This window comes from Cherax quadricarinatus, chromosome 93, assembly GCF_038502225.1.
Source record: "Cherax quadricarinatus isolate ZL_2023a chromosome 93, ASM3850222v1, whole genome shotgun sequence".
Lineage (NCBI taxonomy): Eukaryota > Metazoa > Arthropoda > Malacostraca > Decapoda > Parastacidae > Cherax > Cherax quadricarinatus.
Genome location: NC_091384.1, coordinates 8,081,888 through 8,108,668, shown reverse-complemented (window position 1 = coordinate 8,108,668; position 26,781 = coordinate 8,081,888). Strand labels below are relative to the sequence as shown.

The 26,781-nt window shown below is 45.3% G+C and overlaps 1 protein-coding gene across 1 annotated transcript in view; it reads left to right on the top strand.

Annotated features, from left to right (window-relative positions):
- Window positions 1-26,781, top strand: part of dally (division abnormally delayed protein) — a 396,601-nt gene that overhangs the window by 127,970 nt on the left and 241,850 nt on the right. The window contains exon 2 of the mRNA XM_070104663.1: window positions 3,490-3,639. Within this exon, the coding sequence (XP_069960764.1) occupies window positions 3,490-3,639 (150 nt within the window). The remainder of the gene's footprint in view (window positions 1-3,489; window positions 3,640-26,781) is intronic.

The following is a 26,781-nucleotide window of genomic DNA, read 5'->3' as shown; positions in this document are numbered from 1 at the left end:
CAAGGGGCACAACACTAACCCCTGTGGACACCTCTGAATCTATCCCTTCCATCATGTCATTCACATATACTAGAAACAGCACTGGCCTTAGGATTGTCCCACGTGGAACCCCACTCGTCACAGGCGCCCACTCTCACACCTCGTCACATACCAACACCTGTTCCTTCTGCCAGGTATTCTCTTTTCCATTGCAGTACTTTCCCTCCTATTCCTGCCTGTTCGTCTAGCTTTCCAACCTGTCTCTTGTGTAGTACTGTATCGAAAGCCTTCTTACAGTCCAAGAAGATGCAGTCTACCCATGCCTCTCTCTCTCTCTCCTGTCTTACTTCTGTTACCTTGTCATAGAACACCAGAAGGTTTGTGATGCAGGATGTCACTTCCCTGAAGTCGTGGTGGTTATCATGTATGAGCCTGTTCCATTCTGGGTGCTCCACCACTCTTCTGATAATCTTCTCCATGACTTTGCATACTACACATATCAGTTACACTGGTCTGTAGTTTAATGTTGCCTGTCTCCTTTCTTAAAAATTGGGACTACATTTGCTGTCGTCCACACCTCAGGCAGTTGCCCTGTTAAGATTGATTTATTGAAGATTGTTGTTAGTGACACACATAGTGCCTCTGCTTTCTCAGGACGTATGGTGAGATGCTTTCTGGGCCCACAACCTTCGAGGTATCTAGTTCACCTAGCAGTTTCTTCTTGGTTGTGTGCAATATGTCCAGCACATGCTGGTGCACCCTACTGCCTCAGTTTGCTTGAAGTCTCTGTGTCTCCACTGTGAATATCTTCCTGAATCTGGACTTGAGCTTCTCACATACTTCGTGGTCGCTCCCTGTGAGCTCCCCTCCTTCCTTTCTCAGTCTGATTACCTGGTCCTTGACTGTTGTTTTCTTCCTGATGTGGCTGTATAACAACTTTGGGTCCGATTTAGCTTTTTATGCTGTGTCATTCTCATACTACTGCTGGGCCTCTATCCTTATCCATAAATATTTGTTTCTGGGTTTCTGCTCAACTCCTTCTTTGCCTGAGTCCTTTGCCTTCTATACTTTTCCCATGTTCTAGCACACTTGGTTTTGGCCTCTCCACACCTGGTAAACCAAGGACTCACTCTGGTCTTCCTTTTGTTTCTGTTACCCCTTGGCACGAACTTCTCCTCTGCCTCTCTGCACTTTGTGCTCTCGAGTTCTCTTCCCCACTGCACCTCATGCTGGAATTGTCTCATACATGTGTAGTCCCCATTTTTTAAGTTTGGCCTTCTCCTTCCTTCTCATGCTGCTGCAACCTCCGTTAACTCTACCATGTATTCGAAACTCAGGACCACATGATTGCCCATCACTGAGGGGCCTTTCATATGTGGTATCCCCTATGTCTGAACTGTTCAAGGTGAATACATGGTCCAGCCTTGTTGGTTCATTCTCTCCTCTGGTTATGTCCCTAACATGAAGTTTTGCAACACTGCCTCCAGCATCTTGACTCTCCACATCTCAGGTCCCCCATGTGGTTCAAGGTTTTCCCAGTAAATCTCCTTATGGTTGAAATCCCACATAATGAGTAACTTTGCCCTGCCCATGTGGGCCCTTCTGGCCACTTCAGCTAATGTGGCCACAATCGTTCTCTTGCTCTCATTGTACTCGTGTCTTGGTCTCCTGCTGTTTGGTAGCAGGTTGTACATCGCTACTGTCATCACTTTTAGGCCCCCAGTATGAACTGTTCCTACTGTGTAGTCATGCACTACACCTTTGACTGGTCCTCATATCTCCTCAAAGCTCCATTTGTTTATAATGAGGAGTGTGGCTCCTCTCCCCCCCCCGTCTTTCCTCAGGATCTGATATCCAGATGGAAAGATCACATCTGTTATCATCCATATGAGCTTTGTCTCCATGAGTGTTATGATGTCCAGGGATACCTCAGTGATTTTTTGCTACCACTTCTCACTATTATTTGTTATCCCATCTGTGTTGGTATACCATACCTTGAGCTTCCTTTCCAGAACTATATTCTAGGGATGAGAGAGGTTGGTGCAGGCTGGGGGTGAGGAAGGCAGGGTTGGATATTATGGTAGACTGCTGTTGTGGTATTATTGCTAGGGGGCTGTGGGTGTTGAGTGTAGTTTTGTTTCTGGTTATTGTGTTTGGTTGGCGTGGGGTGGTAGGGGTTGAAGGGATTCTGTGGGTGGTTCTGTGGGCAGTTGTGTCGTTCCTCCTGATGCTGTGCTCTTCTGTTTGTTAGTACCTGCCGTGTCTCCCCTTCCTGTCTCTGGCACCTTCTTACTCTCTCAGTTGTTCCTGTTCTTTCTGTGATGTGTCATGGTTGAGGTATACTCACTGGTATTTTTGGGAACCCTTTAACAGTGGTTTCTGCTGCAGGATCTTGTTTTGCATCATCTCTGTCTTGGATATCAGTTTGAATGGGCAGTTCTTTTCACTTGAGCACAACTCAAATCTCTGAAAATTTGTCAGTTTAGTCGTGTCCTCTCCTGTTACCACGATGTTGCTCTCAATCTCTTTTACCTCACCCTGTCTTCTTTCATCATATTTCTTCCCTTTTGCCTCTTGGAGCCCATGAATAATAAGTGACCTCTCCCTCTGTTCTTATTTTGTTTCCCTCCATAGTTCTAAGTCCGATTTAATTATTTAACTGTTGTTTAATCGTTTCCCTTATCATCACCCAGACGTTCTGGTGGCCTGATATCATTTCCTCAAGGGACTTTGCTCCTTCCCCTTTTTCAGTCCCCTCACTATCCACTGATGTTCCTGCACCCAGCACTTTGCTCATATCAGTCCTCGCCTCTATATTTCATTTCAGCTCCCCTTTTGTTGTATTTGGCTGGCTCCTCCTCCTTATTCCCCACTACTACCACTACCACTACTACTACTTCTACTACTACTACCACTACCACTACTGCTTCTACTGCTACCACCACTACCTCTTCCTGCCTATATATACCCGTCCTGCTCCAATTCTGGTTAGTGATGACTTTGTAAATGGTCCAAGTCGGACCGAAACGTCGTCGTAAGCTCCTCTCTTCTATGTGCGGGTTATTTGTGTATTGTTCCAGTCACGGTATTGTGCCTTTTTGTTATTTAATCATTTCAGCACTTCCAGTTCCTCTGCCAGGCTCTGTATCTTTGCCTCAGCAGCTACAGCTCATAACTCCCACTTCTTACCCTCTGTAGGTATCTTGTCCACCACTGTGTTCCGAAACTCGCATAGCCAATTTTTTCATGCCAGCTCCATTGTGCTGTTGATCTTTTCTGCCCATGCTTCCTTCTAGCCCAGCCATTAAAGGTTCCTTTACTTCTACGTTCTGCCATTTTTTTGGGGGAGGGGGACTAATGCGAGTGTGGTAGCGTAGTGTTAAGTGTTAGAGAGAGAGAGAGAGAGAGAGGGAGGGAGGGAGGGAGTTTCAATCAAGTTGGTTATGATGTGTGGAGGTTCTACTTTCCCAGATGTGTACCTAGTTAATTATGTGTTTGTTTACGTTCTAGGAGCCCAGGTGTGTGGAGGAGGCGCCTGTTGCTCACCTGAAATCAACGAGTCACTAAGAAAAGCAGGAACCACCTCGTTAGGCGAGGTAGTCAGGTCCACGGCACTCAGTCTACACTCGGCACTAACCTCACACAGGGACACCTTCTATGGTAAGTACCTAATTTACTAACAGTTTGATGGATCACAGGTGCTGAGAGTTGTCTGACACCAGTAACTAACACTTTGACAGAACACCTGGGTGTCTTTATTGATGAATAAGACACATGTACAACACCTGGGTGACTTTATTGATGAATAAGACACATGTACAACACCTAGGTGTCTTTATTGATGAATAAGACACATGTACAACACCTGGGTGTCTTTATTGATGAATAAGACACATGTACAACACCTGGGTGTCTTTATTGATGAATAAGACACATGTACAACACCTAGGTGTCTTTATTGATGAATAAGACACATGTACAACACCTGGGTGTCTTTACTGATGAATAAGACACATGTACAACACCTGGGTGTCTTTATTGATGAATAAGACACATGTACAACACCTGGGTGTCTTTATTGATGAATAAGACACATGTACAACACCTAGGTGTCTTTATTGATGAATAAGACACATGTACAACACCTAGGTGTCTTTATTGATGAATAAGACACATGTACAACACCTAGGTGTCTTTATTGATGAATGAGACACATGTACAGTACTGTTCACGTGACGATAAATAGGTACCTCCTCCTGTTCCTCCTCTTCCTGTTCCTGTTCTTCCTCCTGTTTCTCCTCCTCCTCCTCCTCTCCTCCTCCTGTTCCTCCTCGTCCAGACAAACCATATTCTTCCACTGTATATAACCTTTTGTGTGTGTGTGTGTGTGTGTGTGTGTGTGTGTGTGTGTGTGTGTGTGTGTGTGTGTGTGTGTGTGTGTGTGTATGCGTGAGTGTGAGTGGTGTGTGTGTGTGTGTGTGTGTGTGTGTGTTTGTGTGTGTGTATATGTGTGTGTGTATGTATGCGTGAGTGTGAGTGGTGTGTGGTGTACTCACGTATTTGTGGTTGCAGGGGTCGAGTCCTAGCTCCTGGCCCCGCCTCTTCACTGGTTGCTACTGGGTCCTCTCTCTTCCTGCTCCATGAGCTTTATCAAACCTCGTCTTAAAACTATGTATGGTTCCCGCCTCCACTACGTCACTTTCTAGGCTATTCCACTGCCTGACAACTCTGTGACTGAAGAAATACTTCCTAACATCCCTTTGACTCATCTGAGTCTTCAACTTCCAATTGTGACCCCTTGTTTCTGTGTCCCATCTCCAGGAGCCACTTTCTGGACCAGACCTGCAGTTTGTCCAGATTCCTTTTAGTTCTGCCTGGTCTTCGTGCGATTGAATTCTTCTCATCAACTTCACACCATCTACAAGCAGGGACACTTCTGAGTCTGTTCCTTCCGTCATGTCGTTCACATATATCAAAAACAGCACCGGTCCTAGAACTGACCCCTGTGGAACTCAGCTCGTCACTGGCGCCCATTCCGACACCTCGTTAACTACTATGACTCGCCGTTGCCTTCCTGTCAGGTATTCTGTGATCCATTGCAGTACCTTCCCTGTTATACCTGCCTGGTCCTTCAGCTTTTGCACTAATCTCTTGTGTGGAACTGTGTCAGAAGCCTATTTACAGTCCAAGAAAATGCAGTCTCACCCCTCTCTCTCTTGTCTTATTGCTGTCACCTTGTCCAAGAGGTTTGTGATACAGGATTTCCCGTCCCTGAATCCGTACTGGTTGTCGCAGATAAGCTCATTCCTTTCTAGGTGCTCCACCACTCTTCTCCTGATAATCTCCATGATTTTGCATACTATGCATGTAAGTGGTACTGATCTGTAGTTTAATGCTTCGTGTGTGTGTCTCCTTATTTTTAAAAATTGGGACTACATTTGCTGTCTTCCATACCTCAGGTAGTCGCCCTGTTTCGATATCTGTGTTGAAGATTGTTAGTGTACACAAAGCGCCTCTGCTCCCTCTCTCAGGACCCATTGAGAGATGTTATTTGGCTTCATCTCCTTAGAGGTATCTAATTCGCTTAGCAGCCTTTTCACCTCCTTGGTTATGTGTATTGTGTCCAGCACTTGATGGTGTACCCCACCACTCTGTGTTTTTGGAGTCCCTTTTATCTCCACTTTGAATACTTCTTAAAATCTCTTGTTGAGCTCCTCTCATACTTCTCAGTCATTTTTTGTGAGCTCCCCTCCTTCCTTCTTCAACCTGATTACCTGGTCCTTTAGTGTTGTTTTCCTCCTGATGTGGCTGTACAACAGCTTTGGGTCAGATTTGGCTCTTTGCTCCTATGTCATTTTTGTATTATTGCTGGGCCTCCCTTTTTACCTTTGTATATTCATTTCTGGCTTTTCGACTACTCTCCTTATTCTCCTGGATCCTGTGCCTCCTGTACTTCTTCCATTCTCTATTGCATTTGATTTTGGCCTTTCTGCATCTCTGGGTGAACCAAGGGCTCGTCCTGGCTTCCTCCATATGCCTGTTGCCCATGGATACAAACCTCTTCTCTGCTGCCTTGCAAATTGTTGTCACATATTCCATCATCTCAATTACTGATTTCCCTGCCAGTTCTCTGTCATACTGGACTTTATACAGGAAGTTCCTCATGCCTGCGTAGTCCCGTGTCTTGTAGTTTGGCTTCGTTCGCCCTGCTCTTCCTGCTTCCATCTCCACTTGTAACTCCACTGTGTATTCAAAGCTCAGAACCACGTGATCGCTAGCTCCGAGGGGCCTTTTGTATGTGATGTCCTCAATATCTGAATTGCCCAAGGTCAAGTCTTGCTGGTTTGCCGTCTGCTGTCTCTCTGGGAGTCTCCCTAATGTGTTGATGCATGAGGGTTTCCAGTACCACTTCCATCATCTTAGCCTTTCACGTTTGTGGGCCCTCATCTGGCTCCAGGTTTTCCCATTCAATTTCTTTGTGATTGAAGTCACCCACAACCAAGCTTTGCCCTGTTTACATGGGCCCTTCTGGCCACTTCAGTCAGTGTGTCAACCATCGCTCTGTTGCTCTCATCATATTCTTGTCTTGGCCTCCTGCTATTCTGCATCACTGCAGTTTCCACCTTGGGACCTCCAGAGTGAAAAATTTCTATTACGTAGTCTCCTGCTTCTCCTCTGTCTCCTCTCTCCAGCGCCTCAAAATCTCATTGGTTTCTGATGAGCAGTGCCACTCCTCCACCCCCTCTGTTTTCTCTGTCTTTCCTCAGGGTCTGATACCCAGTTGGAAAGTTAGCATCTGTTATCATACCTGTGAGTTTGGTTTCTGTGAGATTTTGATGTCTGGTGCTGTCTTTAGTTTCCTCTCCAACACTGTGTTCTGGTAGTGTGGTAGTGACCACACTACCACTAGTGTTAGTGACCACACTACCACCAGTGTTAGTGACCACACTACCACCAGTGTTAGTGACCACACTACCACCAGTGTTAGTGACCACACTACCACTAGTGTTAGTGACCACACTACCACCAGTGTTAGTGACCACACTACCACCAGTGTTAGTGACCACACTACCACCAGTGTTAGTGACCACACTACCACCAGTGTTAGTGACCACACTACCACTAGTGTTAGTGACCACACTACCACCAGTGTTAGTGACCACACTACCACCAGTGTTAGTGACCACACTGCCACCAGTGTTAGTGACCACACTACCACCAGTGTTAGTGACCACACTACCACCAGTGTTAGTGACCACACTACCACCAGTGTTAGTGACCACACTACCACCAGTGTTAGTGACCACACTACCACCAGTGTTAGTGACCACACTACCACCAGTGTTAGTGACCACACTACCACCAGTGTTAGTGACCACACTACCACCAGTGTTAGTGACCACACTACCACCAGTGTTAGTGACCACACTACCACCAGTGTTAGTGACCACACTACCACCAGTGTTAGTGACCACACTACCACCAGTGTTAGTGACCACACTACCACCAGTGTTAGTGACCACACTACCACCAGTGTTAGTGACCACACTACCACCAGTGTTAGTGACCACACTACCACCAGTGTTAGTGACCACACTACCACCAGTGTTAGTGACCACACTACCACCAGTGTTAGTGACCACACTACCACCAGTGTTAGTGACCACACTACCACCAGTGTTAGTGACCACACTACCACCAGTGTTAGTGACCACACTACCACCAGTGTTAGTGACCACACTACCACCAGTGTTAGTGACCACACTACCACCAGTGTTAGTGACCACACTACCACCAGTGTTAGTGACCACACTACCACCAGTGTTAGTGACCACACTACCACCAGTGTTAGTGACCACACTACCACCAGTGTTAGTGACCACACTACCACTCGTGTTAGTGACCACACTACCACCAGTGTTAGTGACCACACTACCACCAGTGTTAGTGACCACACTACCACTAGTGTTAGTGACCACACTACCACCAGTGTTAGTGACCACACTACCACCAGTGTTAGTGACCACACTACCACCAGTGTTAGTGACCACACTACCACCAGTGTTAGTGACCACACTACCACCAGTGTTAGTGACCACACTACCACCAGTGTTAGTGACCACACTACCACCAGTGTTAGTGACCACACTACCACCAGTGTTAGTGACCACACTACCACCAGTGTTAGTGACCACACTACCACCAGTGTTAGTGACCACACTACCACTCGTGTTAGTGACCACACTACCACCAGTGTTAGTGACCACACTACCACCAGTGTTAGTGACCACACTACCACCAGTGTTAGTAACCACACTACCACCAGTGTTAGTGACCACACTACTACCAGTGTTACTGACCACACTACCACCAGTGTTAGTGACCACACTACCACCAGTGTTAGTGACCACACTACTACCAGTGTTAGTGACCACACTACCACCAGTGTTAGTGACCACACTACCACCAGTGTTAGTGACCACACTACTACCAGTGTTAGTGACCACACTACCACCAGTGTTAGTGACCACACTACCACCAGTGTTAGTGACCACACTACCACCAGTGTTAGTGACCACACTACTACCAGTGTTAGTGACCACACTACCACCAGTGTTAGTGACCACACTACCACCAGTGTTAGTGACCACACTACTACCAGTGTTAGTGACCACACTACCACCAGTGTTAGTGACCACACTACCACTAGTGTTAGTGACCACACTACCACCAGTGTTAGTGACCACACTACCACCAGTGTTAGTGACCACACTACCACCAGTGTTAGTGACCACACTACTACCAGTGTTAGTGACCACACTACCACCAGTGTTAGTGACCACACTACCACCAGTGTTAGTGACCACACTACCACCAGTGTTAGTGACCACACTACCACCAGTGTTAGTGACCACACTACCACCAGTGTTAGTGACCACACTACCACCAGTGTTAGTGACCACACTACCACCAGTGTTAGTGACCACACTACCACCAGTGTTAGTGACCACACTACCACCAGTGTTAGTGACCACACTACCACCAGTGTTAGTGACCACACTACCACCAGTGTTAGTGACCACACTACCACCAGTGTTAGTGACCACACTACCACCAGTGTTAGTGACCACACTACCACCAGTGTTAGTGACCACACTACCACCAGTGTTAGTGACCACACTACCACCAGTGTTAGTGACCACACTACCACCAGTGTTAGTGACCACACTACCACCAGTGTTAGTGACCACACTACCACCAGTGTTAGTGACCACACTACCAGTGTTGATAGAGTGTCTCTCACGTCTCCAGAAGAACGAAACATCTGGTAGAGCTTGGTAGAGGAGACAGAGAGCGGGACAGGTGAGCTCTGAGAGAGCAGGTATATCAGGTCCCTAAGGGCAAATACCAGCCTCTTTAAGGGCAAAAAATTAGTCCTTCTGAATCTCCCTTAAGGGGATTCTGGCACCCTAAGAGCGTTTTCCTTTACTTAGAGCTTTATAAAGTTATTTTTCATACAGTGTAGAGCTTTATCAAGTGATGTTTCACTAAGTTTAGAGCTCTATCGAGTTAGGTTTTACTCAGTGTAGAGCTTTACGAAGGTAGTGATAGTGAAGACACAGTAGTAGTGATAGTGAAGACACAGTAGTAGTGATAGTGAAGGCACAGTAGTAGTGATAGTGAAGACATAGTAGTAGTGATAGTGAAGACACAGTAGTAGTGATAGTGAAGACACAGTAGTAGTGATAGTGAAGGCACAGTAGTAGTGATAGTGAAGACACAGTAGTAGTGATAGTGAAGACACAGTAGTAGTGATAGTGAAGGCACAGTAGTAGTGATAGTGAAGACATAGTAGTAGTGATAGTGAAGGCACAGTAGTAGTGATAGTGAAGACACAGTAGTAGTGATAGTGAAGACACAGTAGTAGTGATAGTGAAGGCACAGTAGTAGTGATAGTGAAGGCACAGTAGTAGTGATAGTGAAGACACAGTAGTAGTGATAGTGAAGGCACAGTAGTAGTGATAGTGAAGGCACAGTAGTAGTGATAGTGAAGGCACAGTAGTAGTGATAGTGAAGGCACAGTAGTAGTGATAGTGAAGACACAGTAGTGATAGTGAAGACACAGTAGTAGTGATAGTGAAGGCACAGTAGTAGTGATAGTGAAGACACAGTAGTGATAGTGAAGGCACAGTAGTAGTGATAGTGAAGACACAGTAGTGATAGTGAAGACACCGTAGTAGTGATAGTGAAGACACAGTAGTAGTGATAGTGAAGACACAGTAGTAGTGATAGTGAAGGCACAGTGGTAGTGATAGTGAAGACACCGTAGTAGTGATAGTGAAGACACAGTAGTAGTGATAGTGAAGACACAGTAGTTTACCTGGAGTTTACCTGGAGAGAGTTTCGGGGGTCAACGCCCCCGCGGCCCGGTCTGTGACCAGGCCTCCTGGTGGATCAGCGCCTGATCAACCAGGCTGTTGCTGCTGGCTGCACGCAAACCAACGTACGAGCCACAGCCCGGCTGATCAGGAACTGCCTTTAGGTGCTTGTCCAGTGCCAGCTTGAAGACTGCCAGGGGTCTGTTGGTAATCCCCCTTATGTGTGCTGGGAGGCAGTTGAACAGTCTCGGTCCCCTGACACTTATTGTATGGTCTCTTAACGTGCTAGTGACACCCCTGCTTTTCATTGGGGGGATGGTGCATCGTCTGCCAAGTCTTTTGCTTTCGTAGTGAGTGATTTTCGTGTGCAAGTTCGGTACTAGTCCCTCTAGGATTTTCCAGGTGTATATAATCATGTATCTCTCCCTCCTGCGTTCCAGGGAATACAGGTTTAGAAACCTCAAGCGCTCCCAGTAATTGAGGTGTTTTATCTCCGTTATGCGCGCCGTGAAAGTTCTCTGTACATTTTCTAGGTCGGCAATTTCACCTGCCTTGAAAGGTGCTGTTAGAGTGCAGCAATATTCCAGCCTAGATAGAACAAGTGACCTGAAGAGTGTCATCATGGGCTTGGCCTCCCTAGTTTTGAAGGTTCTCATTATCCATCCTGTCATTTTTCTAGCAGATGCGATTGATACAATGTTATGGTCCTTGAAGGTGAGATCCTCCGACATAATCACTCCCAGGTCTTTGACGTTGGTGTTTCGCTCTATTTTGTGGCCAGAATTTGTTTTGTACTCTGATGAAGATTTAATTTCCTCATGTTTACCATATCTGAGTAATTGAAATTTCTCATCGTTGAACTTCATATTGTTTTCTGCAGCCCACTGAAAGATTTGGTTGATGTCCGCCTGGAGCCTTGCAGTGTCTGCAATGGAAGACACTGTCATGCAGATTCGGGTGTCATCTGCAAAGGAAGACACGGTGCTGTGGCTGACATCCTTGTCTATGTCGGATATGAGGATGAGGAACAAGATGGGAGCTAGTACTGTGCCTTGTGGAACAGAGCTTTTCACCGTAGCTGCCTCGGACTTTACTCTGTTGACGACTACTCTCTGTGTTCTGTTAGTGAGGAAATTATAGATCCATCGACCAACTTTTCCTGTTATTCCTTTAGCGCGCATTTTGTGCGCTATTACGCCATGGTCACACTTGTCGAAGGCTTTTGCAAAGTCTGTATATATTACATCTGCATTCTTTTTGTCTTCTAGTGCATTTAGGACCTTGTCGTAGTGATCCAGTAGTTGAGACAGACAGGAGCGACCTGTTCTAAACCCATGTTGCCCTGGGTTGTGTAACTGATGGGTTTCTAGATGGGTGGTGATCTTGCTTCTTAGGACCCTTTCAAAGATTTTTATGATATGGGATGTTAGTGCTATTGGTCTGTAGTTCTTTGCTGTTGCTTTACTGCCCCCTTTGTGGAGTGGGGCTATGTCTGTTGTTTTTAGTAACTGAGGGACGACCCCCGTGTCCATGCTCCCTCTCCATAGGATGGAAAAGGCTCGTGATAGTAGTGATAGTGAAGGCACAGTGGTAGTGATAGTGAAGACACCGTAGTAGTGATAGTGAAGACACAGTAGTAGTGATAGTGAAGACACAGTAGTAGTGATAGTGAAGGCACAGTAGTAGTGATAGTGAAGGCACAGTAGTAGTGATAGTGAAGACACAGTAGTAGTGATAGTGAAGGCACAGTAGTAGTGATAGTGAAGACACAGTAGTAGTGATAGTGAAGGCACAGTAGTAGTGATAGTGAAGACACAGTAGTAGTGATAGTGAAGGCACAGTAGTAGTGATAGTGAAGACACAGTAGTAGTGATAGTGAAGGCACAGTAGTAGTGATAGTGAAGACACCGTGGTAGTGATAGTGAAGGCACAGTAGTAGTGATAGTGAAGACACCGTGGTAGTGATAGTGAAGGCACAGTAGTAGTGATAGTGAAGGCACAGTGGTAGTGATAGTGAAGACACAGTACTAGTGATAGTGAAGGCACAGTAGTAGTGATAGTGAAGGCACAGTAGTAGTGATAGTGAAGACACAGTAGTAGTGATAGTGAAGACAGTAGTGATAGTGAAGGCACAGTAGTAGTGATAGTGAAGACACAGTAGTAGTGATAGTGAAGACACAGTAGTAGTGATAGTGAAGACACAGTAGTAGTGATAGTGAAGACACAGTAGTAGTGATAGTGAAGACACAGTAGTAGTGATAGTGAAGACACAGTAGTAGTGATAGTGAAGACACAGTAGTAGTGATAGTGAAGACACAGTGGTAGTGATAGTGAAGGCACAGTGGTAGTGATAGTGAAGACACAGTAGTAGTGATAGTGAAGACACCGTGGTAGTGATAGTGAAGACACCGTGGTAGTGATAGTGAAGGCACAGTAGTAGTGATAGTGAAGGCACAGTAGTAGTGATAGTGAAGACACCCTGGTAGTGATAGTGAAGACACCGTGGTAGTGATAGTGAAGACACCGTGGTAGTGAAGACACAGTAGTAGTGATAATGAAGACACAGTAGTAGTGATAGTGAAGACACAGTAGTAGTGATAGTGAAGACACAGTAGTAGTGATAGTGAAGGCACAGTAGTGATAGTGAAGGCACAGTAGTAGTGATAGTGAAGGCACAGTAGTAGTGATAGTGAAGACACAGTAGTAGTGATAGTGAAGGCACAGTAGTAGTGATAGTGAAGGCACAGTAGTAGTGATAGTGAAGACACAGTAGTAGTGATAGTGAAGGCACAGTAGTAGTGATAGTGAAGGCACAGTAGTAGTGATAGTGAAGACACCGTGGTAGTGATAGTGAAGACACCGTGGTAGTGATAGTGAAGACACCGTGGTAGTGATAGTGAAGGCACAGTAGTAGTGATAGTGAAGGCACAGTAGTAGTGATAGTGAAGACACCGTGGTAGTGATAGTGAAGACACCGTGGTAGTGATAGTGAAGACACCGTGGTAGTGATAGTGAAGACACCGTGATAGTGATAGTGAAGGCACAGTAGTAGTGATAGTGAAGGCACAGTAGTGATAGTGAAGGCACAGTAGTAGTGATAGTGAAGGCACAGTAGTAGTGATAGTGAAGGCACAGTAGTAGTGATAGTGAAGGCACAGTAGTAGTGATAGTGAAGGCACAGTAGTAGTGATAGTGAAGACACCGTAGTAGTGATAGTGAAGACACCGTAGTAGTGATAGTGAAGACACAGTAGTGATAGTGAAGGCACAGTAGTAGTGATAGTGAAGACACCGTAGTAGTGATAGTGAAGACACCGTAGTAGTGATAGTGAAGACATCGTAGTAGTGATAGTGAAGGCACAGTGGTAGTGATAATGAAGACACTGTAGTAGTGATAGTGAAGACACCGTAGTAGTGATAGTGAAGGCACAGTGGTAGTGATAGTGAAGACACAGTAGTAGTGATAGTGAAGGCACAGTAGTAGTGATAGTGAAGACACCGTAGTAGTGATAGTGAAGACACCGTAGTAGTGATAGTGAAGGCACAGTGGTAGTGATAATGAAGGCACAGTAGTAGTGATAGTGAAGACACCATAGTAGTGATAGTGAAGACACCGTAGTAGTGATAGTGAAGACACCGTAGTAGTGATAGTGAAGACACCGTAGTGATAGTGAAGGCACAGTGGTAGTGATAGTGAAGACACAGTAGTAGTGATAGTGAAGACACAGTAGTAGTGATAGTGAAGGCACAGTAGTAGTGATAGTGAAGACACCGTGGTAGTGATAGTGAAGGCACAGTAGTAGTGATAGTGAAGACACCGTAGTAGTGATAGTGAAGACACCGTAGTAGTGATAGTGAAGGCACAGTGGTAGTGATAATGAAGGCACAGTAGTAGTGATAGTGAAGGCACAGTAGTAGTGATAGTGAAGGCACAGTAGTAGTGATAGTGAAGACACCGTAGTAGTGATAGTGAAGGCACAGTGGTAGTGATGAAGGCACAGTAGTAGTGATAGTGAAGGCACAGTAGTGATAGTGCAGGCACAGTAGTAGTGATAGTGAAGACAGTGGTAGTGATAGTGAAGGCACAGTAGTAGTGATAGTGAAGGCACAGTAGTAGTGATAGTGAAGGCACAGTAGTAGTGATAGTGAAGACACAGTAGTAGTGATAGTGAAGACACAGTAGTAGTGATAGTGAAGACACAGTAGTGATAGTGAAGACACAGTAGCAGTGATAGTGAAGGCACAGTAGTGATAGTGAAGACACAGTAGTAGTGATAGTGAAGACACAGTGATAGTGAAGACACAGTAGTAGTGATAGTGAAGGCACAGTGGTGATAGTGAAGGCACAGTAGTAGTGATAGTGAAGACACAGTAGTAGTGATAGTGAAGACACAGTAGTAGTGATAGTGAAGGCACAGTAGGGATAGTGAAGGCACAGTAGTGATAGTGAAGACACAGTAGTAGTGATAGTGAAGACACAGTAGTAGTGATAGTGAAGACACAGTAGTAGTGATAGTGAAGACACAGTAGTGATAGTGAAGACACAGTGGTAGTGATAGTGAAGACACAGTAGTGATAGTGAAGACACAGTAGTAGTGATAGTGAAGACACAGTAGTGATAGTGAAGGCACAGTGGTAGTGATAATGAAGGCACAGTAGTAGTGATAGTGAAGGCACAGTAGTAGTGATAGTGAAGACACAGTAGTAGTGATAGTGAAGGCACAGTATTAGTGATAGTGAAGGCACAGTAGTAGTGATAGTGAAGACACCGTGGTAGTGATAGTGAAGACACAGTGGTAGTAATAGTGAAGACAGTGGTAGTGATAGTGAAGACAGTGGTAGTGATAGTGAAGACACAGTGGTAGTGATAGTGAAGACACAGTGGTAGTGATAGTGAAGACACAGTGGTAGTGATAGTGAAGACACAGTGGTAGTGATAGTGAAGACACAGTGGTAGTGATAGTGAAGACAGTGGTAGTGATAGTGAAGACAGTGGTAGTGATAGTGAAGACACAGTGGTAGTGATAGTGAAGACACAGTAGTAGTAGTGATAGTGAAGGCACAGTAGTAGTGATAGTGAAGACACAGTAGTAGTGATAGTGAAGACAGTGGTAGTGATAGTGAAGACACAGTGGTAGTGATAGTGAAGACACAGTAGTAGTGATAGTGAAGACCCAGTGGTAGTGATAGTGAAGACAGTGGGTATGGTGCCCACAGATGCCAAGAAGAGATATCACCAAACTGCGCATGACATTAAAGTGTGTCCAGGTGTTGTCATGTGTGTGAGAGGTTGTCTTAGTGTTGTCATGTGTATGAGAGGTTGTCTTAGTGTTGTCATGTGAGAGGTTATCTTAGTGTTGTCATGTGTATGAGAGGTTATCTTAGTGTTGTCATGTGTATGAGAGGTTGTCTTAGTGTTGTCATGTGTATGAGAGGTTATCTTAGTGTTGTCATGTGTATGAGAGGTTATCTTAGTGTTGTCATGTGTATGAGAGGTTGTCTTAGTGTTGTCATGTGTATGAGAGGTTATCTTAGTGTTGTCATGTGTATGAGAGGTTATCTTAGTGTTGTCATGTGTGTGAGAGGTTGTCTTAGTGTTGTCATGTGAGAGGTTATCTTAGTGTTGTCATGTGTATGAGAGGTTATCTTAGTGTTGTCATGTGTATGAGAGGTTATCTTAGTGTTGTCATGTGTATGAGAGGTTATCTTAGTGTTGTCATGTGAGAGGTTATCTTAGTGTTGTCATGTGTATGAGAGGTTATCTTAGTGTTGTCATGTGTATGAGAGGTTATCTTAGTGTTGTCATGTGAGAGGTTATCTTAGTGTTGTCATGTGAGAGGTTATCTTAGTGTTGTCATGTGTATGAGAGGTTATCTTAGTGTTGTCATGTGAGAGGTTATCTTAGTGTTGTCATGTGAGAGGTTATCTTAGTGTTGTCATGTGAGAGGTTATCTTAGTGTTGTCATGTGTGTGAGAGGTTATCTTAGTGTTGTCATGTGAGAGGTTATCTTAGTGTTGTCATGTGAGAGGTTATCTTAGTGTTGTCATGTGAGAGGTTATCTTAGTGTTGTCATGTGAGAGGTTATCTTAGTGTTGTCATGTGAGAGGTTATCTTAGTGTTGTCATGTGAGAGGTTATCTTAGTGTTGTCATGTGTGTGAGAGGTTATCTTAGTGTTGTCATGTGTGTGAGAGGTTATCTTAGTGTTGTCATGTGTATGAGAGGTTATCTTAGTGTTGTCATGTGTGTGAGAGGTTATCTTAGTGTTGTCATTTGAGAGGTTATCTTAGTGTTGTCATGTGAGAGGTTATCTTAGTGTTGTCATGTTGAGAGGTTATCTTAGTGTTGTCATGTGAGAGGTTATCTTAGTGTTGTCATGTGAGAGGTTATCTTAGTGTTGTCATGTGTATGAGAGGTTGTCTTAGTGTTGTCATGTGTATGAGAGGTTATCTTAGTGTTGTCATGTGTATGAGAGGTTGTCTTAGTGTTGTCATGTGTATGAGAGGTTATCTTAGTGTTGTCATGTGTATGAGAGGTTGTCTTAGTGTTGTCATGTGAGAGGTTATCTTAGTGTTGTCATGTGAGAGGTTATCTTAGTGTTGTCATGTGTATGAGAGGTTATCTTAGTGTTGTCATGTGTATGAGAGGTTGTCTTAGTGTTGTCATGTGTATGAGAGGTTATCTTAGTGTTGTCATGTGTATGAGAGGTTGTCTTAGTGTTGTCATGTGTATGAGAGGTTGTCTTAGTGTTGTCATGTGTATGAGAGGTTATCTTAGTGTTGTCATGTGAGAGGTTATCTTAGTGTTGTCATGTGAGAGGTTATCTTAGTGTTGTCATGTGTATGAGAGGTTGTCTTAGTGTTGTCATGTGTATGAGAGGTTATCTTAGTGTTGTCATGTGAGAGGTTATCTTAGTGTTGTCATGTGAGAGGTTATCTTAGTGTTGTCATGTGTATGAGAGGTTGTCTTAGTGTTGTCATGTGTATGAGAGGTTGTCTTAGTGTTGTCATGTGAGAGGTTATCTTAGTGTTGTCATGTGTATGAGAGGTTGTCTTAGTGTTGTCATGTGAGAGGTTATCTTAGTGTTGTCATGTGTATGAGAGGTTATCTTAGTGTTGTCATGTGTATGAGAGGTTGTCTTAGTGTTGTCATGTGTATGAGAGGTTATCTTAGTGTTGTCATGTGTATGAGAGGTTATCTTAGTGTTGTCATGTGAGAGGTTGTCTTAGTGTTGTCATGTGTATGAGAGGTTGTCTTAGTGTTGTCATGTGTATGAGAGGTTGTCTTAGTGTTGTCATGTGAGAGGTTATCTTAGTGTTGTCATGTGTATGAGAGGTTGTCTTAGTGTTGTCATGTGTATGAGAGGTTATCTTAGTGTTGTCATGTGTATGAGAGGTTGTCTTAGTGTTGTCATGTGTATGAGAGGTTATCTTAGTGTTGTCATGTGAGAGGTTATCTTAGTGTTGTCATGTGTATGAGAGGTTGTCTTAGTGTTGTCATGTGAGAGGTTATCTTAGTGTTGTCATGTGTATGAGAGGTTATCTTAGTGTTGTCATGTGTATGAGAGGTTATCTTAGTGTTGTCATGTGTATGAGAGGTTATCTTAGTGTTGTCATGTGTATGAGAGGTTGTCTTAGTGTTGTCATGTGTATGAGAGGTTATCTTAGTGTTGTCATGTGTATGAGAGGTTATCTTAGTGTTGTCATGTGAGAGGTTGTCTTAGTGTTGTCATGTGTATGAGAGGTTATCTTAGTGTTGTCATGTGTATGAGAGGTTATCTTAGTGTTGTCATGTGAGAGGTTATCTTAGTGTTGTCATGTGTATGAGAGGTTATCTTAGTGTTGTCATGTGAGAGGTTATCTTAGTGTTGTCATGTGTATGAGAGGTTATCTTAGTGTTGTCATGTGTATGAGAGGTTATCTTAGTGTTGTCATGTGAGAGGTTATCTTAGTGTTGTCATGTGTATGAGAGGTTATCTTAGTGTTGTCATGTGAGAGGTTGTCTTAGTGTTGTCATGTGTATGAGAGGTTATCTTAGTGTTGTCATGTGTATGAGAGGTTATCTTAGTGTTGTCATGTGAGAGGTTATCTTAGTGTTGTCATGTGTATGAGAGGTTATCTTAGTGTTGTCATGTGTATGAGAGGTTATCTTAGTGTTGTCATGTGAGAGGTTATCTTAGTGTTGTCATGTGTATGAGAGGTTATCTTAGTGTTGTCATGTGTATGAGAGGTTGTCTTAGTGTTGTCATGTGTATGAGAGGTTATCTTAGTGTTGTCATGTGAGAGGTTGTCTTAGTGTTGTCATGTGTATGAGAGGTTATCTTAGTGTTGTCATGTGAGAGGTTATCTTAGTGTTGTCATGTGTATGAGAGGTTATCTTAGTGTTGTCATGTGTATGAGAGGTTGTCTTAGTGTTGTCATGTGTATGAGAGGTTATCTTAGTGTTGTCATGTGAGAGGTTATCTTAGTGTTGTCATGTGAGAGGTTATCTTAGTGTTGTCATGTGAGAGGTTATCTTAGTGTTGTCATGTGTATGAGAGGTTATCTTAGTGTTGTCATGTGTATGAGAGGTTATCTTAGTGTTGTCATGTGTATGAGAGGTTATCTTAGTGTTGTCATGTGAGAGGTTGTCTTAGTGTTGTCATGTGTATGAGAGGTTATCTTAGTGTTGTCATGTGAGAGGTTATCTTAGTGTTGTCATGTGTATGAGAGGTTATCTTAGTGTTGTCATGTGTATGAGAGGTTGTCTTAGTGTTGTCATGTGTATGAGAGGTTATCTTAGTGTTGTCATGTGTGTGAGAGGTTATCTTAGTGTTGTCATGTGAGAGGTTGTCTTAGTGTTGTCATGTGTATGAGAGGTTGTCTTAGTGTTGTCATGTGTATGAGAGGTTATCTTAGTGTTGTCATGTGTATGAGAGGTTATCTTAGTGTTGTCATGTGTGTGAGAGGTTATCTTAGTGTTGTCATGTGAGAGGTTGTCTTAGTGTTGTCATGTGAGAGGTTGTCTTAGTGTTGTCATGTGTATGAGAGGTTGTCTTAGTGTTGTCATGTGTATGAGAGGTTATCTTAGTGTTGTCATGTGTGTGAGAGGTTATCTTAGTGTTGTCATGTGTGTGAGAGGTTATCTTAGTGTTGTCATTTGAGAGGTTATCTTAGTGTTGTCATGTGAGAGGTTATCTTAGTGTTGTCATGTGTGTGAGAGGTTATCTTAGTGTTGTCATGTGAGAGGTTGTCTTAGTGTTGTCATGTGAGAGGTTATCTTAGTGTTGTCATGTGTATGAGAGGTTATCTTAGTGTTGTCATGTGTGTGAGAGGTTATCTTAGTGTTGTCATGTGAGAGGTTGTCTTAGTGTTGTCATGTGAGAGGTTATCTTAGTGTTGTCATGTGTATGAGAGGTTATCTTAGTGTTGTCATGTGTATGAGAGGTTATCTTAGTGTTGTCATGTGTATGAGAGGTTATCTTAGTGTTGTCATGTGAGAGGTTGTCTTAGTGTTGTCATGTGTATGAGAGGTTATCTTAGTGTTGTCATGTGTATGAGAGGTTATCTTAGTGTTGTCATGTGAGAGGTTGTCTTAGTGTTGTCATGTGTATGAGAGGTTATCTTAGTGTTGTCATGTGTATGAGAGGTTATCTTAGTGTTGTCATGTGAGAGGTTGTCTTAGTGTTGTCATGTGTATGAGAGGTTATCTTAGTGTTGTCATGTGTATGAGAGGTTATCTTAGTGTTGTCATGTGAGAGGTTGTCTTAGTGTTGTCATGTGTATGAGAGGTTATCTTAGTGTTGTCATGTGTATGAGAGGTTATCTTAGTGTTGTCATGTGAGAGGTTGTCTTAGTGTTGTCATGTGTGTGAGAGGTTATCTTAGTGTTGTCATGTGAGAGGTTATCTTAGTGTTGTCATGTGAGAGGTTATCTTAGTGTTGTCATGTGTATGAGAGGTTATCTTAGTGTTGTCATGTGTATGAGAGGTTGTCTTAGTGTTGTCATGTGTATGAGAGGTTATCTTAGTGTTGTCATGTGTGTGAGAGGTTATCTTAGTGTTGTCATGTGTATGAGAGGTTATCTTAGTGTTGTCATGTGAGAGGTTATCTTAGTGTTGTCATGTGTATGAGAGGTTATCTTAGTGTTGTCATGTGAGAGGTTATCTTAGTGTTGTCATGTTTGTGAGAGGTTATCTTAGTGTTGTCATGTGTGTGAGAGGTTATCTTAGTGTTGTCATGTTTGTGAGAGGTTGTCTTAGTGTTGTCATGTGAGAGGTTATCTTAGTGTTGTCATGTGTGTGAGAGGTTATCTTAGTGTTGTCATGTGAGAGGTTATCTGACTGTTGTCATGTGTGAAAGAGGTTATCTGTGTTATCATGTGTGTGTTAGGTTATTTGAGTGTCATAATCCTTATAGCATCTGATTTACTGTCCAAATACCACATTTGTCTGATTATTAGTTGTGATTGCCGTACAGACACTCAGAGTTCACTACCTTGGGTGCTAAGAGAAGCAACTGAAACACTGTGCAACCCACTGGTTATAATCTGCAAGTTATCCGACACTTAACAGTGATCTGGGAGACAGTGAAGGTAGTTCCTGTGTTTAAGACAGAAAACAGACAGCAGGTGTTGAACTACAGACATAAGACATGTGTGTAACACCTGCATATCTTTATTGGTGAATATAACACATGTGCATCATTTGTGTTTATTCATTATGGAGAAAATACCCAGGTGTTGCATGTGTCTTCTTCGTCAGCGTAGGTGACCAGGTGTTTCACATGTCTTATTCATCAGTATAGGTTTATCTGGAGAGTTTATCTGGAGAGAGTTCCGGGGGTCAACGCCCCCGCGGCCCGGTCTGTGACCAGGCCTCCTTAGGTCAGTGTCCCAGGATGCGACCCACACCAGTCGACTAACACCCAGGTACCCATTTTACTGATGGGGAACATAGACAACATGTGGAAAGAAACACGTCCAATGTTTCTACTCTGGCTGGGAATCGAACCCAGGCCCTCACCGTGTGAAGCGAGAGCGTTAACCACCAGGCCACCAGAGCCCAGGTGACTAGGTGTTACACATGTGTGGTATTCATCAGTGAAGATGCCTGATGAAAAGTGTTTTCATAAACAGTTACCCACATGGGTTTAGAGATGATAAATCCTAAATAACACAAAAAGGCACAATACCGTGACTGGAACGATACACAAATAACCCGCACCTAGAAGAGAGGAGCTTACCACGACGTTTCGGTCCGACTTGGACCATTTACAGAGTGACTTTGTTAATTGTGCAAGTCGGACCGAAACGTCGTCGTAAGCTCCTCTCTTCTATGTGTATGATAAATCCTATCTTATAAATCTACTAGAGTTAATGCTAGGTGGTGAAGGTGAGGCAGGAGAGACAGGAATGATTGAACTGCATGTTCTTCGAACTGGTGTATAGATGAATACCAATCTGTTCAGTGTTCACCAGCATGTGTGTGTGTGTGTGTGTGTATGGACCTGCCTTCACACTGTTAGATAATGTTCTCTTAGGGTACAACACAAGTCATCCTTATCACCTGTGGAGGATCCTTTTTCTCTCTGTGTACCCTGTGTCAGAGTTTGTGGTGTACCCTGAGGCTTATCCTGTGACATACCCTATGGCTTAGCCTGTGGTGTACCCTGCAGCATGCCCTGTGACCTAGCCTGTGGTGTACCCTGTGGTTTATCCTGTGGCATACCCTGCAGCATACCCTGTGGTATGGTGTGTAAAGGCAGCTGGTATGGGACAATCCACCTTGTCTAATGTCGGGTTAATTATTATTGTAGCCGGCGAGTAGAATAGTGTAAACTCATGTAAACTACACTGGTTTGTTGGCTGTGGGATACACCAGGCAGACAGGGGTGAAGGCAGCTGCTGCCAAGACCAAGGGGATGGAAGTGTTGACCACGGGGGGGAGGTGTTGACCATGGGGAAGGTGTAAACGGAGTGCAGGAAGAGGCAACTACTCACAATGATTTAGTACAGGGCCACCTACCCAAGCCTACAAGAAACAGGCTTAGGTGAGGATTTTGAAATTATGGGTAGGAATTTCGTTACATTTCTCGGCCACGCACCTCAGGTTGTCCCAACCAGACAACACTGGCATGTTGCAAGTGAAGACTGAAACACTCCTATGGTACTTGGTCTTGGTTTACCCTTTTACAGAAATTGTTAAACAGTTGTCCCCTAAGCAACTCTCCAATGCTAGCTGCAGAAGAGAAAAAATGGGCTGGACAGCTGGAGACGGATGTGGCCAAGGAATGTCAAGACAACACTGGAGCACAAATATTCTCTGTACATCTGGCTCACAGGGCTGCACAGGACGTCAGGTGTTGTTCTCACGTCGAGGGACGTGGACTCATCTTTACGTCTGTTAAACATGACTGGCAGTAGCATTTCCTAGGGTATGATACGTGTCATGAGATAGCAGTACTACCCTAGCCTATGATGCAGACTGTATAGTACAGACTGCTTAAGAGATAAAACTTACAGTTTCAGAATTTGCAAGGAAGTTACCATTGGTGTAATTATATACATGACATATATACATGGTGTAGTCTGCACTGACTCCAGTATGTAAGCTTTTAACTAACTGTAGAGCGTATGAGTGTTGATTCCTGTTTCAGCTAGAAGACAATTGAGTAGTTAGCAAAAAAGTCGATCAAGTCAACTGTTGTGTCATTGTTACAGAAATGTACTGCTGTCCTAGGTCGCAGACCATAACTATGTTTCTGGACAGGAAGAGTTATTAGAGTTATTAGAGGAGGTAGCAGTAGAAGGATAGTCACTAGTGTCAGTCTTGTCATGTTGTTGTAACACATGTTCCTCCAGCTTGGCTTCACCTTATACATTGTCATTGTACTTCACGTGGTCAAGGTGAGCTTCCTTAAGTGTTCCACTGACAATCTCCTTCACCTGGAAGTTGTTGAGAAGCTGAGGACACGGTAAGGACCCACAAATTTGAGAGCTGGCTTATACCTCCCAAGGTCTTGAGTAGACTTTTTCAACTTTGCAACCTGGTACCACCTTACTCACTTTGGCAATGGCATTACTAGTAGTAATAACTGTTGCCTTATCATTTTCCCGTACTCTCTGAGAAATGAGTTGGGAAGTCTGCAGGAGAGAGGGCAGCCAATGTCGGAACCAAGGAGGTGTTGACCATGGGGCAGGTGCTGGAGTGTGGGAGAGGCAAGTACTCGCATCCTCACACTGACTCATGACAGGGTCACCTACCAAGGTAGGAGCTTCACACCCTGTAGCATACCGTTGCCTGTTACTCCCATATAAACATCTCTGAGGCTCCAGCTACACTAGTGTTTATATTTCTTAATTTAGAGCAGGTTTTATAATTCTGGGTTTAAATGCAGGTTTTTATGAGCATGTGTGTGTGCCTAGTAACCTAAGTCATACTACTGGTTTTGCCTGATGGTGTTTGGGTTTGTTTGTCGCCTGTTACGGTTTCCTGTGTTGTAGGTTCAGTGCATGTTTGCGTGTGTGTTGTATGGGGCGTTTGGATGTTTGTTCTGTATATAGAACCCTAAATAAGCTTTTGAACCCTGGCTGTTTAAATTGTATTACCATTAGCCCTGATACCTTATCACTTAGTTTGATGGTACTTGTTGTTACCCTTACTTAGTGTGGTACCTCTGGGTATTTCTCAGAGTGGTACCCCTGGGTATCTCTCCTTCAGTGTGGTGCCCCTGGGTATCTCTCAGTGTGGTACCCCTGGTTATCCAGTATAGTACTCCTGGGGTATCTCAGTGTGGTACCCCTGGGTATCTCTCAGTGTGGTACCCCTGGGTATCTCACCTGTGGTATCCCCGGCTATCTCCTGATACCCAGGGATTTCTCTCAGTGTAGTGCCCATGGATATACCCCTGCCCACCTTCCTACACTGTAGAACTTATTAAACTCTGCCTCTCACAGATAAAGCCAATCCCCACTGGATTCTTCGTGTCCAGGTAAGATCCCAATGTAAACTATTCCTCTGGTACCTTCCACTGTAAACAGTTCCACTGGTACCTTCCACTGTAAACAGTTCCACTGGTACCTTCCACTGTAAACAGTTCCACTGGTACCTTCCACTGTAAACAGTTCCACTGGTACCTTCCACTGTAAACAGTTCCTCTGGTACCTTCCACTGTAAACAGTTCCACTGGTACCTTCCACTGTAAACAGTTCCATTGGTACCTTCCACTGTAAACATTTACAATGGTACCTTCCACTGTAAACGGTTCCACTGGTACCTTACACTGTAAATAGTTTCAGTGGTACTTTCTACTGTAAACAGTTCCAATGGTACCTTCCACTGTAAACAGTTCCACTGGTACCTTCCACTCTAACCAGTTCTTCTGGTACCTTCCACTGTAAACAGTTCCACTGGTACCTTCCACTGTAAACAGTTCCACTGGTACCTACCACTGTAAATTCCATTTGTACGATTTATTATAATTTCCAGTTGTACCTTGCATTGTAACTTAGAGTTGTACCAATGTACATGGGTTGTGTTTGTACCACTGTGTACATGGGTTATGTTTGGATAGCTGTGTTTAACTCTCAGTGTTTACAGTGTGTGTGTGTGTGTGTGTGTGTGTGTGTGTGTGTGTGTGTGTGTGTGTGTGTGTACGTGTGTGTACGTGTACGTGTGTGTACGTGTGTGTACGTGTGTGTACGTGTGTGTACGTGTGTGTGTGTGTGTGTGTGTGTGTGTGTGTGTGTGTGTGTGTGTGTGTGTGTGTGTGTGTGTGGCTGAGAGGTATATATGATTGGCTGGGTACTGGAGGGTGGTGACTGGCTATTTGCCTGTCTGGCAGACTGCCTGGCTGCTTGTCTGGCAGACTGCCTGGCTGCTTGTCTGGCAGACTGCCTGGCTGCCTGTCTGGCAGACTGCCTGGCTGCTTGTCTGGCAGACTGCCTGGCTGCTTGTCTGGCAGACTGCCTGGCTGCTTGTCTGGCAGACTGCCTGGCTGCCTGTCTGGCAGACTGCCTGGCTGCTTGTCTGGCAGACTGCCTGGCTGCTTGTCTGGCAGACTGCCTGGCTGCTTGTCTGGCAGACTGCCTGGCTGCCTGTCTGGCAGACTGCCTGGCTGCCTGTCTGGCAGACTGCCTGGCTGCCTGTCTGGCAGACTGCCTGGCTGCCTGTCTGGCAGACTGCCTGGCTGCTTGTCTGGCAGACTGCCTGGTTGCCTGTCTGGCAGACTCCCTGGCTGCCTGTCTGGCAGACTCCCTGGCTGCCTGTCTGGCAGACTGCCTGGCTGCCTGTCTGGCTGCCTGTCTGGCAGACTGCCTGGCTGCCTGTCTGGCTGCCTGTCTGGCAGACTGCCTGGCTGCCTGTCTGGCTGCCTGTCTGGCAGACTGGCTGGCTGCCTGTCTGGCAGACTGCCTGGCTGCCTGTCTGGCAGACTGCCTGGCTGCCTGTCTGGCTGCCTGTCTGGCAGACTGCCTGGCTGCCTGTCTGGCTGCCTGTCTGGCAGACTGCCTGGCTGCCTGTCTGGCTGCCTGTCTGGCAGACTGCCTGGCTGCCTGTCTGGCTGCCTGTCTGGCAGACTGCCTGGCTGCCTGTCTGGCAGACTGCCTGGCTGCCTGTCTGGCAGACTGCCTGGCTGCCTGTCTGGCAGACTGCCTGGCTGCCTGTCTGGCTGCCTTTCTGGCAGACTGCCTGGCTGCCTGTCTGGCAGACTGCCTGGCTGCCTGTCTGGCAGACTGCCTGGCTGCCTGTCTGGCAGACTGCCTGGCTGCCTGTCTGGCAGACTGCCTGGCTGCCTGTCTGGCTGCCTGTCTGGCTGCCTGTGGCAGACTGCCTGGCTGCCTGTCTGGCTGCCTGTCTGGCAGACTGCCTGGCTGCCTGTCTGGCAGACTGACTGGCTGCCTGTCTGGCAGACTGCCTGGCTGCCTGTCTGGCAGACTGCCTGGCTGCCTGTCTGGCAGACTGACTGGCTGCCTGTCTGGCAGACTGCCTGGCTGCCTGTCTGGCTGCCTGTCTGGCTGCCTGTGGCAGACTGCCTGGCTGCCTGTCTGGCTGCCTGTCTGGCAGACTGCCTGGCTGCCTGTCTGGCAGACTGCCTGGCTGCCTGTCTGGCTGCCTGTCTGGCAGACTGCCTGGCTGCCTGTCTGGCAGACTGCCTGGCTGCCTGTCTGGCTGCCTGTCTGGCAGACTGTCTGGCTGCCTGTCTGGCAGACTGCCTGACTGCCTGTCTGGCAGACTGCCTGGCTGCCTGTCTGGCAGACTGCCTGGCTGCCTGTCTGGCTGCCTGTCTGGCAGACTGCCTGGCTGCCTGTCTGGCAGACTGCCTGGCTGCCTGTCTGGCTGCCTGTCTGGCAGCCTGTCTGGCAGACTGCCTGGCTGCCTGTCTGGCAGACTGGCTGCCTGTCTGGCAGACTGCCTGGCTGCCTGTCTGGCTGCCTGTCTGACAGACTG